Raw genomic sequence first — 17,138 nt, forward strand, 5'->3', positions numbered from 1 at the left:
CAGCTTTTTCCCATTACTTTGATTGTTTCTACATATGAAGAAGGGACCACTCCCCCCCCCATTCTTATAGTAACTATCCAGATGACAAAAAGGTTGAGGTCTAAAGAGCAAAACTCATGAATTTCTGATCTAGAAAAAGGAAGATAGAGTATAAATTATACATATCTATTTCAAAGACCAGTGGGCTCATGATTTACTCTATGGAGATGTTCAATGTTTGGATCCTAAATCCAGAATCACAGTGAACATATGTCCTGGTTTCCACAAGACAGTCCTGGTTTATGGTTTTCCAGGAACAAATATAAATAGCAACCCTTTTCACTTTAAAAAATGTCCCAGTTGGAATAATAAATTATGTGGTCACTCTTGGCAAAATAAACACACAATTTAAATAAACAATTGTGGCACAAAGAGTGCACTTTCCACAAAATATTTGCAACACCTGGCATCTTTTTTCAATTATTTCACACACACGCAAACCTGTGACGTAAATAAAAAGTGTAACTTCCATTTTTTAGTTTCAAAATAAAACAGATAACACAGTCTTTTAAATATTCTATTGAAGGCTTATTTAAATGTGTGATAGGGCAAAAAGAGGTTATCTAAGTGTATAAACTTTTACTTTCTACTGATTCTAAAATCTAGAGAAAACATATGAAATTCATTCATGTCAGACTAAAATCTGACAGGTTTAGGGCATAACAAATATAGTGCAAAACTACACTTTCCCTGGCACCCAAAAAACCTCCCATTCACTCAACTCATGTTTATGTGGTGCCTTTGATGGGCCATGCTTCTATTACAGGCATATTTTGAAATTGCATGCACAGAACATTCCAAAAAGCTCAGACCCTTTGGGATGGGAAAACATTTCTTCACAGAGAATTTTTAAATGTAGGGCATTTCATATGCAAAAATAATGACTGATACCTATCAGCTCACAATCAAAGTGAGCATGGACCACACTTATGCACAGACTTGTGGCTCAGTTTCGGCTTTCTGAGTTGGCTTTCTCTTAGACATATTCATGTGACTTCCATAAAAAATAAATGTTGTTAACCAAAAAACAAAGACAATGTACTTGGATTACAGTTCCTAATTAGGGGAGGCTAACAAAGGAGTACTCCATTATTGAGAAGAAAGAACAGGATTTTGTTTCCTTAGCGTTTATAATAGTGGAAGCCAGCTAAATGAGTAGTATCTGTATAATGACTTTGTCATTTCATTTTTGGTGATGCATTCACATTTATCAGAGCATCCCCAAAGAATTAAGTAGCATTATGTTAAAAGGTAAGGCCATAATATATTTAACAAGAGCCACAAAATGTTATTTTATTTCATGAAGGAAATGTTAGCAAAATTCACTACCTCCTTGAAACAGAACATAGCAAATAACCCAAACAAGTGTCATGAACCAAATTTTACTCTTCTAATTGAGTATAGCTTTTATAGAGACCATTCAGAAATCCAAACTAATGCCTATAGTAAAGCTGGAAGACAGCTTAAGGCAATACATTTATTTTGCTACTCATTCAAAAACAGCTGAAACTAAGACTTAAATATACCTGGGTCAAAATAAACAGTGAAAAATGCTTATTGAATATATAGCAGCTTAGGAAACAAAAATGTACAGAAGAGATAGACTTAAAAAAAAAAGATCTATGGCCTTCACATGTAATAGACAGTAGGGGAAACAGTTAATCCAAACTTGGTTCTCAAGAAATAATGAAATGGATTAAATGTTCTCCATGAGTGAAAAACTTAACAATAAAATCAGTTTATTTTAGCTCCAAAATAATACCGATAAGGAGTGTCCTTCAAGAAGGATTTCCTGATCTAATTGCCATTATCAAAGTTGGTACAGGCTTAAAACAAATACCTCTAATGTGTACCCACAAACCAGGCAAAATTAGGATAGGCTTTCCCTAAAGACTTGGTAAACATTCAATGAAAACTTAACAACTGCAAAGTATAAGCCAGTTCCTTCTCTAACAGATATCTCAGTATCTCAAAATTCCTGGAACTTTCCTAGGGGTTAAATCCTACCGTTCAGTCTTCAAAGTTAGGTAAGTGAGGTATTCCCTAGGATAAAATTAACTTTCACATTAACAATTTTCTTATCTACTGTTTCAATATTGGAAAGAGGAAGTGATGTAATTATCGAGCCATTAGGCTGATAAGCTAAGTTTCAACTGCTCATGGGTGAACAAAAATTATTTTATTGATATTTTCAGTCAAATTATGAAATCAAATCCTATTTTCCAATTCATGTTCTACCCTGTTTCACAGGGCTAATATATTTACCTTCATTTTTCTTGATGGTAAAATTCGGATTGTTGACCATTTCTGGAAGAAGACTGTATAAGAAATAATGTCCATTTTTGGGATCATCTTTGTCCATGGCACTCACTGTTTGAATGACCTGTAACATAAAACTCGACGTCAGCATTTCTGATGACATCAGAGGGCTTATACCGCCTTTAAAAGCTGAGTGACATCTCTTTAGTGGACTAATACTTTGGTCCAAGAAATTTTTTTTTTTCAGCTTTCTGAATTGTTGTGGATGGTTTGTGCCAAGAACAAGGAGAAACATTTATCACATTAAAACCTCAGCTTTGATTGATGAAAATTAAGGTCATTACTTTTGTGTCCACTTGGTGTCCGTGGCTCAAAATAGCAAATTTAAGGGTATTTGAAACTTCCACTGGGTAATTACAGGTTTCTTTCCAATTTGAGTCTCTATGGGCATCTAAAGTGAGATTTGGAATTGTTACAGTGATTGTAGTGTGGCTCTTGGGAGGATCTTGGAAGTAAGGAACTTAAATCTTGAACCCTGAAAACTCCTCTTTTATTTTACTCATCAGGCTACAAATGTTTGCCAAATAGAATGTTCCTCGGCACAAACATCACCGCAACAAACCTTTCTGAAGAGTTGCATATCTGTTCCCTCCCAGGAATGAATACTGTTTTTAAAGCGAGTGGATAACACATGCAAACAATGCTTTGGAGTGTATCCTGAGATGAATAAATTATAGGGATTAGGAGAATTACCACTGTGCAGAGAACTGTTTGGATAGATATACATACTTGGAATCGGTGCCGGTTGAATGTGCTTATTTCATTTGCAAAGCTGCATTAACTTAGTGCTAAGTTATTTCTTGGGTTGTCAGAGAATCAGCTTAATAATTCATATTTGTGAATCTGTGATATTAATCACTTCAATATGAAACACTGGACAACAGTTAATGTAGTAAAAATTATAGTTTATACTACTACTGTAAATAAATACAACATAATTTCTACAAAAAAAAAAAAATGCCTGCAAAGCATGACAATCAAGGTGATATGAGGTATATCAGAAAAAAGAATTAACAGGGAAATACTCTCCGGTTTGTGGAATTTAGAGAATGTAATGATGATGCCTAATACATTAGGACTGTTTGAACAATTAGGTCCCATTCAACTTTGCCAATTTCATTAAAGATAAAAAAAAGAAAAAGGATCATTTCTTTTTGAGAAAAGGATATCATGGCCTTGTAACTTATCACCTAAGCAATTGTGAGAACCATAATGTTGGACAGTTGTGACTTTTGCCTTGTATCGAGCACATATTACATGATGAGCAGGGCATTAAAGTTGTGACATAAAGGAAATAACTTCTCTCAACTCCTATTTCTCCATTTTTAAATTAGGACATGTTCTTACCTGGTAGTGTTTTACTTTTGTTACAAGGACCTTGTAAAATGTCTTATGGTCATGCTTAGCTTTAGTAACAATATAACAAAAAAATAGCGCAAAATATAACTTATGATTAAGACAGTGAGGTAGTCATCAAAGTGATGGACTCTGAAATTGAGCAGCCTTGATAGAAGGCATAGTTTTACCCTTTACTCATTGTGTGACACTGAGGGAGTTACTTTAGTCTTTATGAAACTCAGTTTTCATGTATTCCTAAAATTGCAAATAAAAAGTACCTTCCTCATAGGGCTGTTTTGACTATTGACATAAATTCATGTCAATCTCTTAATAGAGCATCTGGTTCCTAGTAAATGTTCAGTGAATGTTATTCTTATTATTATTGTCCTTATTATTGTTGTTGTTGTTGTTTTATTGGGGTCACCACCATTTATTCATGACATAGCCCTATGAGAAGCATACTGGCTTTTGTTACCCGAACAATTCCCTAACCTCATCAGATTAGATGGCAATACAATTATATTTACTATATCTGAACACCTAGCATCTTTGCCTTGACATTTAAGTGCAGAGAGATGCCCTGGGCTTCTAGTTTTATAAAAACAAAAGAATGGAAACCCAAGGGGAGAAGCTGGGAACACACAAATAACTCTTCTTTGGCTAGCCTATATGTCCAAATATTTAAGAGAAGAATTTGACAGGAAACTTCTTTGAGGCAGTTATAAAGAACAGAGCGGGGAGGAGTTATTTGTGAGCATCTGGAACATTCCCTGCTCCCTTTATTCAATTTTGTTTCAAAAGGACTCCTTTGTTCACGTGTACCAGTTGAAAAAGTAACTCTTGAACAAGGTGTGTGAGCACAAGTGAAGAAAGGCAAATGAAAAGAGAGCTTCTTGATATCCTGGGGCGAAAACCATTCATGACTAAATGCATTCTTATGATGTATTTAGCTTTTATCAGCTCCTGTAATGATACCATTCCTAATATTTCTAAGTAATCTGCATGAGAAAGACTCATACTTGCTGGCAAGTGGATCTACATGAGTTATTTCATTAGTTAAGCCACCAGGACCAAAACAAAAGATGCAATAATTTAGCTTACCTGAAGTAGAGGAGTGTAATTACCTGTCATGCCATATCTCAGAAGTTTGGTCTAAACATTACACCTGCAATGAATAGGGTTTTTTTTCCCCACCGTCTATGTGTAAGCCAGGAACTCTGTTAGACATGCAACTTCTGGAGCCTACTGACCCAGAAAGCCTTGGGGTGAGGCCTAGAAATCTGCATTGTAAATAGCCTTCTAGGTGATTCTGAAGCCTGCTGAAGTCTGAGATAAACTGTTTCCAGCTAAGGGAGAAAATTGGTGTTTACAGCTCCCTCATTATTATTCATTAGGAGAATTTGTATTGTTAAGCTCGCATCAAGCTCAGTGCATGATGTGTTACGGAAAAAGTGATGAAATGGTGACTCTAAATCAACTTCCAAATATCCCGTGAGCAAGTTAAGAATTTGGCTTAAACCATTTTTGACACTTCATTTTATCTTAATGCAGATGGCTACTGTCTAGACATTTTATCTAAAAGTGGACACCCGGTAAATCATTTGAAGGACTTTATGCTATTAAAATGCATTAAGATACCCCTATCTAAAAGGCTGAAATTTTCACTGATGTAATAACATCTGAATACACTTAGTTTTAAACAATGGAAGAAAAAGAACAGATTTATTCAAGGAAGTGCATCTCCATACAAGCAGATTTTATAGGCACATTGAGTAAATGGCAAATGAAAATCATACACATTTTCTCCTGTGAGCTACTATGACGTCAGTTAACTTTTAGTTTATTGGATAACTATTTCATGGAAATGATATAAAAATTTCTGGGGAGGTCATAGATTTTTAGGAGTACATGTATAGCATTTAGTTTAAATATTTTTCCTTTCTATCAGTATTAGGATGCAATTGAAAAATCTAATGTTTGATCATTTATTGTGGATTAATTTCAAGGGAAGCTGGAAGTTTATATGAAAACTTTCAGAAAAATAAAGTATATCTGGAATGTTGCAATAAGGAAATGAATTTCAGGGCCATACTTGGAATTCTATGGGAGCAGACTCTTTCTGTTTCTTGAGATTACTAATTTGAAATGAAATAAACTTTCTAAGGCATGAAACTAAAAAAAAAGAAAATTTTTGAGAATTATGGAGCCATATCATAATTCTATTTTATTAAAAAAATGACTCATTGTTTATCAACACTAAACCTAACTTAGATTGTTTTCATTAGCAGAGATGATTAAACTTTACTTTAGACTATTTTACATTACTTCAAAAATATTTAATAACAGTGGGGTATCACTGTCAATATAAACTTTTTGAAAGGCAAGCATCCAACAAACACATTTCTGATGATCTGATCTGTTTACAACCATAAAACTAGCATGGGACCTATTAGAAATCTCCTATAAGATTCTATAGATATTATTCATTGACTTGTTCTTAGGTACCAGGCATGATTATATATGATGAGTTGGATTTTTACCCCCCTCACTGCTGTAAGAACAGCACATGGTAACTATTTAATATGTATTGCATAAATGAATGAATGAATGAATGATGTCAGCATATTTTAGCATCATCACTAATTCTCACGTAACCTTGAGAAGTATGTATGAAGAGACGTATCGGAACCTAGTGCACCAAAGATGTGATATACAACATTTGATCCCAGATATATCTAATAACAAACTACCTGCATCTTCCTGCCCTAATACATCAGGCTGCCTCAAAATCTTGTTGACATCCATACATTCTGCACATGCATTTCAGTTAAATTGGGGCTTAGACCATTAGTATTTTGGAGAGCAAATAAGGATGCACTCATGCATTCTTGTTCTTGTTGCTCTTTACAGGGATCAAGATCCACTTTTGATTCTGACACATAGCACAACAAAATGAAGACTTAGACATCATAGTTCCTTGTGAGTGTGGACAAGGTGAGAGAGGACTGTTGCAGCTTTTGGAATGCTTTCCAAAGCTTCTGTAATACACATCTATGCTCCAGGAACACTCAACATGATAGCCATGATGGTATCTACAATCACAGTACGCTGTCACTCTCTCAGACAAAACCTAATTTTCTTTTTTACTGGCAAGTCTTTCTGCAGGTGTGAATTGGAAGGTGATGGAAAGCGGGTTGAATGAGAGTGAGTCAAAGGTGCTGCAGGAAGGACAGCATCATTTTTGGTTTTCTATTCATTCTTTTGCCCATTATTACCAGCTTACTTCTGATTATCAATATTAGCTTTCCTGAAGTACTAATTTTGTTTCTTAGAGCAGGAGTTTTAAACTTGGGAAAGGAAAGGATGATCTATGAATGACCATCATATGGTTCAAACCTCTCAATCTGAAAGTAAAATTGAATGGAATTACTCATATTTGCATATATAGGAGGGGAAAGTCCATAGCTTTTATCAGATTGTCAGTGATTTCTGTAACTGAATGAAATAACACAAAATAGGTTAAGAACCATCCCCTAAAAGAGGGGCCCTTGAAAATAAAAGTTATACACACAAGAGAAATCAAGTCATAACAATGATGATAAATTTAAAAAAGAGGAAATATTGGAATTTGGGAAATTATATTAAAATCCACACAATGACCCAATTATCCTCCATTATTTCAAAACTGTATAATATAGTTCAAATATGAGCACTGTTCATAGTTATTTAATGGATAGTTCCTGGATATGGTTTATAATTTGCATGGTAACCCAGTCTCTACTAAGACTTCCTTTTCCTACCCAGAATATTTTGCCATTCCTGTGCCCCCCTACTTTTTTTTGTGCATGAAGACATCCTTGTCTTTAAAAACCATGAGGTGGCTGTTCAGAGCATATACCATGGAAGTCTGACCTATGAAAAATACAACAGGAGGATATAGATTTGATTTGATATGTCTTTTTTAAACACTAGGTGAAGTCTTCAGTCCTCTGGGTAGACATGTGGAGGCTTCATAAACCCATTTGTAGAACTTTTGACATTTTCCTCTGTTTCTGTTTCTTTCACTGCCCTTTCCCTTCCTGAAACTAAGTTGAGATAAAATGCTACAAAGCAAGGGCTCCTGAAGAATGTGTTTATACAAAGTTTGGCATTTTCAGTTTCTCGTGCCTCTTCATGTTTCGTGTGTATTTTGTGCACCTCTGAATTAATATTAAAAAAATATTCCATCACTTGCTCTTCTTTGAAAACCTCATTGATAGGGTAAAACCCACAGTTTCTAATATAGCCGAGAAGTCTCAGGTTCCTTTCAATTTCTTCTGTCCATCTTCCATGATACTTCACAGGAATACTTCCTGATGCCTCCTTAACATCATAAGCATCACTTCCTAGGCTGAACATGTGTGGCGTCATTTATCTTCCTAGAGAAGGATTTTTCTGACTGGGTTCTATTTACCACTATTATATAGTTTCCTCTGAAGGAAATTGGAAAGATTTTATAATCAGCTACATTTGCTAAATGCCAAAGATCATACAGCCCTTTCGTGATTCATATGTACTCCTAGACGCAAAGGAATCTTACAGTTAAACAAAACAAGAGGAAGAAAACGTTGTGAACTTTTTTAATTCAGTGCTTCGCAGTCTTATTAGGTAAACCACATACACACACACACACACCCCCACACGCCGCACCATATATTGATGTGCTATACCCTACAAGTTTTTCTCAGGGACTCACTTTGAGAAATGCTATCCTCCAAAACTCCATCAGAATCTTAAAGGCCTGAAGATTTCCACCTCTCTGCGGAGGCATTGTGTCTCCACAGCTTGGTGGTTACCGCATCATCTGCATCTGCATCTCTGCCCTTCCAACAGTATGCCAACTCCTCTTGGGTACCACATGTTACCCAATTTATGTCACTAGCACAAAGCCGAGGCCTAAGGCCATTTGCTATCTAGTGTCAATTTTACTGTCTTCCAAAAGGCATCAATATGACTTCTAAGAACAAATGGAAAGAAGCATACACATGTGCCCACCTTGTTTCCATCCTAAGTTCTTACTCAGTAACTTATAGGTTGAAAACAAAACAAAGAAAATATATTTGTATGAAATAGACCAAGATTTTTAAACAGTCCCTGCCTCCATTTTCTCTGTGGATCATTGATCTCATCTAGGGCAGGGGCCAGAATCAAACACATGGAATTTGGAATCACACAAGAGATTCAGCCAATGCAAATGTCAGCTGCAAACATGACTTCACAAAAAGATTTAGATTGTATGTGTTACTGTAAGTTGATTCCAGTATATTTGAAAAAATAATGATTATAACTCACAAATTCATATGGGGAGTGCAAGCCCTCCCTTCACCCTTAATAAATAAAACACTTGGAAATTAAGAATTATCCCAATACAGGGAACTAGATTATCTTCTGTTATATTGACCCATTGAGGGACTATAATGTTTTGCTCCAAATCAAACTCATGTAGATATAATAACAACAACGAAATAAAACAATGCTAATGAGGTATATTTTGCTTTTTAGATTATGAGACTAGTTAAAACATACACTAATAATAATTACAATTATTTATTAAGCACTTGATATTGTACTAGATATTTCTAAAATATGAGAGTTTAATAGACATTAAGGCTGAAGGTCACAAAATTAGTAAATGGCAAAGCTGTGACTCACACTTAGATTGTTTGTTTCAAACCCTTCCACTGTATTTTTTACTTATGCTTTCCCCTCTGTCAAAGGTGAGCTCTAAAAGTCATACTTCTGTTAGTGACTGTCTTGAAATGTTTTGTTACATATGATTTTTTCAAATATCGTTTTATGCATTCCACTAATTTACCATCTCCTTACTCCACCCCCCAAAAATGAAAATAGTACTTTATGCATTTTGTTGAGGTCATCAATTTCATCTGTCTTAAAAATCAATCCTGTCTCCCTCTTGTGTATGCAGATAGATCCTGAAAGATGCCTGCTGGCAGGGAAGTTAAAATTAAATCTCCTGAATTTGTTTCATGAGTATTATAAAATGCCATATTTTCGATTCACTGTTTCACATTTATTAGAAAAAGACCAACAGAAATTTTAAAAATAAATAAAGTATCGAACTCATTCATTGCTGGCATTTATCAACAGATGATTATTTTGACTTTTCTCCCTAAGCTTTATTTTTTTCACTGGAGAGTTTGTGGAATGCTTGTGGATAAAGTGTCTTTATTGGTCATAGGACCTGACTTTTTTCCCTTTTGAAAAATGCTCACTCTTGATCAGAATCTTATTTCTAAGAAGTGGCTCACACAGGCAATGGAATCTCAAAGTCGGCTTCCTTGGGAAGCACCGAGAGATCCTAGAAAGTGCAAGGACATGGGAAACCCATCTATGCCACTTTTCATGGCCTTGGGGAAATCCCTCACCCTTTTTCAGCCTCAGCCCCCTTATCTGTAAAATGTGGTCGCAGCACCGCGCCTGTGAAGCGGTGATGTTGTCTGTATGTTGGACATCTATCTATATTATGTCGTTCATGTAAGCATACAGCTTTCACAATTCCTTATCTCCATGTCCCCTGCTACCACCTTAGACCAGGCTACCCCCATCTTTTGCAATTACAGCCTTCTAAATGTTTTTGCTGCTTAACTGCATGTGTGCGTGTGTGTTTGTACATTTTATTCAAAATAAGACCCTTTTCGTCCAGTCTCAGTCTTGCTTATTGAATTCTTATTATTACACTTAGCCACAGAGGTCTTCAAATTCTTTAAATAAACCAAGGTCTTTCTCCCTTCAGAGTCTTTGCACAAGCTTATCCTGTTGACTAGAAGGCACTGCTTCCAGGCCTTGAATGCCTAGCCCTTTCCCATTCTTTTTTTTCCATTTTCAGTTCAAATGATACCCACTTAAAAAGTAACTTTCTCTGACAACACTATATAAAGTAAATCTTTGCTTTTTCTTTGTTCCCCTCTGTCGAGTTGTGTTAATGTCTCCTTCAATTCAGTTTTCAAAACAGAAATTATATTATGGATTCATTCTACCTTTTTTTCTATAAGCCCTTTTCCTCATTAAGGTCCATTAGAGGGAACAATTTTTGTCCTTTTTACATTGTTTCCCCAGGTCATATTACGATACTTAGCATCTTGTAGATGCACAAGAAATATTGTTCAACAAGTAAATCAATAAGTGATTTTTCATTTGAAGAGGTTAGTTTGTGCACTGTCTGTGAGTAAAACAAGGGTTTCCATGGTAATATCTGAGAAACTAGTTATTGAAATATTTGTCACTGCTGAATGAAATGAATTAGAACTGTGATTCTAAAATTTTGTGAATATGCATTACATGCCAAGCATTAGCTAGATACATATTTAGAAATATAAGATGTTATTTTCTTTCTTTCTTTCTTTCTTTTTTTTTTTTTTTTTTGGACCTATGATATTCCTAGGATAAACAAGCATCATATTGTTACAGTATTGGTCAGTGACAAAAGGGATTAAAAGAGGTAAACCAGAGCTTTTTTTTTTTTAGCCCAGACATAATTAACTAGATGCCAAATAGCAAGCCTCAGCTTCTATAGAGGGTGATGAAGCTTCATTTATATGCCACTGGATTTATTTATAGTAAGAGGGGAAGTTCCCTCCTGAAGGAAAAAAGAGTTGAAGCCGCCTGTCATCTAGCTAGTTCTCAAGCAATGAAATATTCTCTGGGACTAAATAAGAGACCTTGACTCACACCTGGAAATACAACATTTTCAGTTGTAGTCTTTGCATCATTGAACCATCCGGAGCAAATAATCCTAATTATGTATGTATGGTAAGCAAGGGGTTAGCATCTGAAACAAAATCCTAGAAAGACCCTATTAAGGGGACAAGAGGTAAAACAGAGTTATGGAAGGCCCTCTGGCCAACGCTGGTCACTAAAGTTCTCTATTTGTCTTTCACGTTTGGTTCTGAGTGCGCTGTTGTCAAGCATAAGGAAGGAAGATACGGGTTTCTCCACAGCTGTTACCTGTTCCTCCACCCGTCCAGCCAGATTACCGTTCTCTTCAGAGAGAACCTGGTTTATCCCCAGCTGACTCCTTTTCAGCTCTTGATAGATGTTTCCTGTCTCTGGTGGAATGGGTGCTATATTAAGAGGTCTTTTCAGTAAGAGAGCTCCATTTCCCTTCAGCTCTTCAGCCTCCTTTCTGCCCAGAGGATTTGAGGTATGTTCTTGCTATTCTATCATTTCTAATTCTATTACGTGTTTGCCAGAGAGAAAACTCTAGAAGGGAAAAAGACTGTTGTTTAGGGTGTTGTTTGCCACTAAATCCCCAGTACCTCATCAAGTCCTGGTACATAGTTTGTGTTTAATAAGTATTTACTGACTAACCCAAACCTGTTAGACCCGTGAACTGTCAGTTACATATTTTGCTTTCTAATTTTGAAATCTTTAGTCCTTAACGTCATTTCTGTCTTGGCCATTAGAGAGGAGTCAGTGGGAAGTATCTTTTCTTATTCCTCCTGTTAAACTGAGGGTCGAGGAATCTGTAGATGATTATATCATGCTGTGATTGAGTTGGCGGCTAGAGATATCTTAAAACTTTTGACTTGAGATAAATTACCTATTGGGGAAATTTTTTTTTCCATAGAAGTAATTAGCAATAGCAAATACCATATTAACATTTACTTATGTAATGGAGGGATTATTTAAAATGATTCTAGTGAAAAGCGATTCACACTGATTTTTGTATAATATGGACTATGAACTATTTCTGTCATGGGTGGTTGTTACTGTCTTAAGAAATTCCAGAAGATGTCCTCTTTCACTTTACAATAATGAAAAGGTGGGAGAAGCAGATAGGAATTCCAATTCTACTTTCAAAGTGAACCTATGACAATTTAAGCACAGATGCATCACGTACCGGAGGTCTATGTATAGAGAAGAGGAAAGTGGCATCCTTCCTTCCTTGTTAAAATTTTTATTTAGTACTTGATTCTTGGTTTAAATGAGTCAGTTCATTGGAAAAGACTAGTCAAGCACAGTAGAATTCTCTATGTTGATGTTGATAGTGGTTTTCATTTTGTGCGATGTTTTAAAAACCTCTTTCTAGAGGTGTTCAGTCCAGAAGGTTATTACAGACTGAGTTTTTTAGTCGCTTGCCCTTGATTATTACTAATGATCTCCAGCTGCCTCATTTCTCAGGCAGCTGATCCCCTTTGAGTTCAGCCTTAAATCCATACCTTCCAGGCAAAGCGGACATTTCAGAGTCCCCTACATTCCTTTCCCTGAGGCTGTTTTAAAGCAGACATTAATGGTTGAAAATGCTGATATAACTATGAATTTAGTGCTGATGCTGTTGTTGACATTTTTCATGAGTGTGTGATCACCTCATAATGAATATTCTGATTTCAAAGTGAGTTAAGTGGTTTTGTGTTATGAGAGATGACTGAAAGTGCATCTTTGTTGAACTTAACATAAACACTATTTGATGTCGATAACAAATATGAATTCTGGAAAATGTTAAATATAAAAATGAGATTCTTGAGCCATTAAAAGTGAACTAGGAATGATTGTAATGAATCACACATGAGTTCTGACTAGCACAAAAGATGCAAGGAATTCAGGAGTTGTTTGAACAACTTCATGTGTATCAACCAGTCAGTCATATGTCCAAAGCTTATGTGAACAGTCAAAAATCTGATCTCTTTATGTAAATATGAACTCTGATAAACATACCTAAACAGACTCACTTGAGGATAAGGTAGTGGCAGTGGACAGATACACAACATAAACATTTCTTCACAGAATGAGTCATTCATTTTGATATGCAAAAATCATAAAACAAAGAATCAACTGCTTTTTTTTTTTATTTTGATTTAGCAGAGGAAAGATGATGAAACAATGCATTTTGTTTTTCTGAGGATAAGAACTGCTGAGGAGTCATTAAAACCTTGGAAACAGTCAAAATCCACAGGGTAAACCTCCAGATTCCTGAGGTCCAAAGGCATGCATATGTCAATATCACAAGTGAAGCCAATGTGGGATTTTTGAAATATCAATGTCATTGACTCTTTGAACTTGTGTGATGAGTTTTGCATGAAATTTTTTTTTTTTTTTTTTAATTCTAAAGCATTTGACAGATTCTGTGTGATCAAAAACGTCTGGCTTAGAAGTCTGTGATTGTCTACATCACTCCAGGAACAATCTGGCCCACACAAACCATATCCTTGAAACTAACCTGCGCAAATTTTGATCAAACTCTCTCTGCCAACTCGATCTGCCAACTTAGCCAAATGATAATTATTGCCATATACACACATGTATATACACACACACTGTACCCTCAAAAGATTATAAATGAAAATGTTCAAAAGATATGATAGAGGCCAATTCCACATGATGAAATTAGGAAACATTTAGGTTAATGTTAGAATATTTTTAAGAGCGTATCACTGCTAAAAGTGAATGTTTTGGTAATAATATTTATGACACCTTAGGTATTTGAAATTAGTTTTAATGCTAGAATTTAACTTTACTTGGGGGGTGTGTGCGCACGCGCGTGTGTGTGCGTGCACGCATGTATTTGTGTCTTATTTTGGGAAATGAAAATGAGGCTAATCCTTCTGATATAGGAGAGTAGTCTAGGGGAAAATGTCCACTGTTTCACAGGAGGGTTACACATTGATCTTTTGTAATAATTAAATAAAAGTATAGGGCTGAAAAAAAAAAAATCTGACTCTTGTCAGGTAAGCTACTCGGCAGATAGTAAGTTTAATTCCTAACACCCACATGAGGCCCAAGAATAGTTGGATTAACAACTCCAGTGTCATGCTGTCAGCTGCTGTTTATTTAAATTAAAATGTCACCATCCAGAAATAAATTAGGAAGTTGAAAAACGATAAATTTCTTAAACATACAGTACTTTGGCACCTTGTTAAAATAAATCTATTACATTTGTGTTTTTTAGAACTTTACATAGACTATTTCCATTTTGACATTCAGAGTAGAGCAGGTTTTGTTTCTCTTTTTTGTTCTTTTCCTCCCTCCCTCCTTTTTCCTTCCTATTTCTCTATTTTTTGTCTACCTTCATTGTCCCTATCTATGCTACATTAGACTGGCTAAAAAAAATTTTTCATCAATACACAATTTTCAGATGCTTTACTTGCACGTCTAAAACACATTGTTCATCCTATGTTTATCTAAATAGATCTACATTTTTACAGATTGCAAAATTCACTTTCTACCACTGGTCTTCCTGGCTTCCACTCTTAGGTGTTGTTCCTATGGTTGCCATGAAACAAATACGTCCTCCCCATGAGCTTTTCTCTTGCTTCCTATCATAAGAAGGTTAACATTTTGTCCCCATCTCTCTAAGACCTCCCTGTTTTAGCCATAGCCCAAGATATTTTAAGATAGTTATTTGGCTCTGGGTTCATGGCAAGCAGGGTGTTCACTTGAGGAGCCCATTTGGTCCTAAGTAGAGGGAATCAACCTCTCCAAAAGGGAAAGAAAAAAAAAAAAAAAAAAAAAAAAACTCCTTCTCTGTTCCCATTTGGATGTTTCCTGCCTGTGACTTTGCAGACCATAAATGATAAGATGCTCACTAGAATGCAGGTTAATCAAGTATGAGACCGTTGTATACAAACATATTCAGCATTAACAACATGGAGATATTTACTTGGCCGGGTTTTCCATTTTCACATAAAAATGCCTCATATTCGGATGCGAATTCAGGGGCGTTGTCATTGACATCCAGCACTTTAATAGCAACAGGCACTCGTGATATCTGACTGTGGTTCCCTATGGGAAGGAAAAAATAACATCAGCATTGAGGGTACTTCATTTTTAACGTGCAACTCAACTTTCTTCTTGAAAGCATGTGTGTCTGTTCCAACTTCCCTTAATTAGGGCGTTTTCAACGTAGGGATGATGGAATCTGACCATTCAGCAGGGGGAAAAAACAGCACGTGCTTGACTGCTTAAAGTATAAATTATGATTTCAAACACCATTTGCTGGAGCTTAGCTTGGCAAAGACCATCTCTGAAAAACTTAGAGGTTTCCTTGATGAAGAAAGCTTTTGATTTTAATTATAAAATCCATTATACAAGAGAAAAAATGCCCTATGCAATAAAGATTTATCTTTGTTTATCTTGGGTAGAACACAAGTCATTTTTGTGCTATTACCATGTTTGGCCATATATTAAAGGTGAACATGAAAAACGCAGAAAAAGGCCAGAACCAAATCACTTGTCGAATTTTCTTAACAATGATAAAGATAATATTAAAGATGGGGAATCATACCCCTTGTGAATTCTATTTTTTTTATCAAAAATTGACCTTGGGATCTTTTTGGATAAGATAAGTCATTTTAATACTGTCATTTTCATAAGATTTTCATCAGTGTAAACAGATAATAATCTTCTCATCTTTCCAGGTCAATTCCAACAGCAGAGAATTTAATACATAATCCTTAATCCTTAAGTCCTTAAATTTTAAAAGTTACACAAACACACAGAGAAATCTGGTGCACTAATACACTGTTGATTTCGGCCATGTGATGATTTTTCATTTGTAATATATGCAATACAGTTTGTACCATGTAATAATCTTTTGATCTCTTGTAAATTATACAGAATGCATTGGTGATGGCCAATTGCTTATTTGTGTTTCTGTGGCACTGAATATTTATATGTAAGCCAAGAGGGGGGAAGTGTGTGGCTTTTGAATATGAAGAAACAGACTTTCATTTGATGTATCAAAGTGATCTTTGTGATAATTGATTAAATTCAGAGCTCTAAGCCCTTCACTCATTTTTTTGTGAAATAGGAAAATATTTCTAAAACACACACTAAATAATCATAGCCGTGTCATAGGTTTTTGGTTGGTTAAACCCACTGGCACTGCTACAAGATTTGAATTTAGTTAACTAGCATGGCTACTCGCCAGTATTCTAATTTGATTAACTGTGGATGGATGAAGATTACCCTGTGGAATTCCTACCACCTCAGTCATGGAATATAATCTCACTTCCCCCAAATCAAGCCAATGTCCTTAAATGTCTTACCTGATAAATCCCTTTTCTTTTACTATCTTACCTCTAATAAATGAATTTGCTCCTCATTCAGAGAGGAACCATGGACCTCTCTGGTTTTGATGGAAAGGGAAGTTTTAAAAAACACGATCCTAAGACAAGAAACTTATATTTTATGCTTTATCCACTTGTATAAGGTGGATAAATAAGGTACAAGGTATTTGAAATAGACTACAATTATATCCTTAAAGATTTACCTCTTCTCTAGCCTGACCGTGAGCTGAATAGCAGCTGCTAGAGAGTAAAAGGGAATACAGTGTTCACACTAAACAGCAATGTCTGGGCCCCAGCTTTGCCTTCTACTCCCTACGTGATCCTGAACAAGTAACCTCCTTTTATTCCAGAGAAAACTGAAACTGAAGAACTTTGTTT

The 17,138-nt window shown here is 35.6% G+C and overlaps 1 protein-coding gene across 8 annotated transcripts in view; it reads right to left on the reverse strand.

Annotated features, from left to right (window-relative positions):
- CDH8 (cadherin 8) overlaps positions 1–17,138 on the reverse strand; it is a 363,546-nt gene that overhangs the window by 55,515 nt on the left and 290,893 nt on the right. For 7 of the 8 annotated variants that reach the window (XM_032424146.1, XM_032424145.1, XM_032424144.1 and 4 more), the window contains 2 exons: positions 15,353–15,474; positions 2,305–2,422 (listed from right to left, as the gene is read on the reverse strand). In XM_032424146.1, the coding sequence (XP_032280037.1) occupies positions 2,305–2,422; positions 15,353–15,474 (240 nt within the window). The remainder of the gene's footprint in view (positions 1–2,304; positions 2,423–15,352; positions 15,475–17,138) is intronic. The other variant, XM_032424152.1, reaches the window with a different exon arrangement.

This window comes from Phoca vitulina, unplaced genomic scaffold (assembly GCF_004348235.1).
Source record: "Phoca vitulina isolate PV1807 unplaced genomic scaffold, GSC_HSeal_1.0 scaffold30, whole genome shotgun sequence".
In the NCBI taxonomy this organism is placed as follows: Eukaryota; Metazoa; Chordata; class Mammalia; order Carnivora; family Phocidae; genus Phoca; species Phoca vitulina.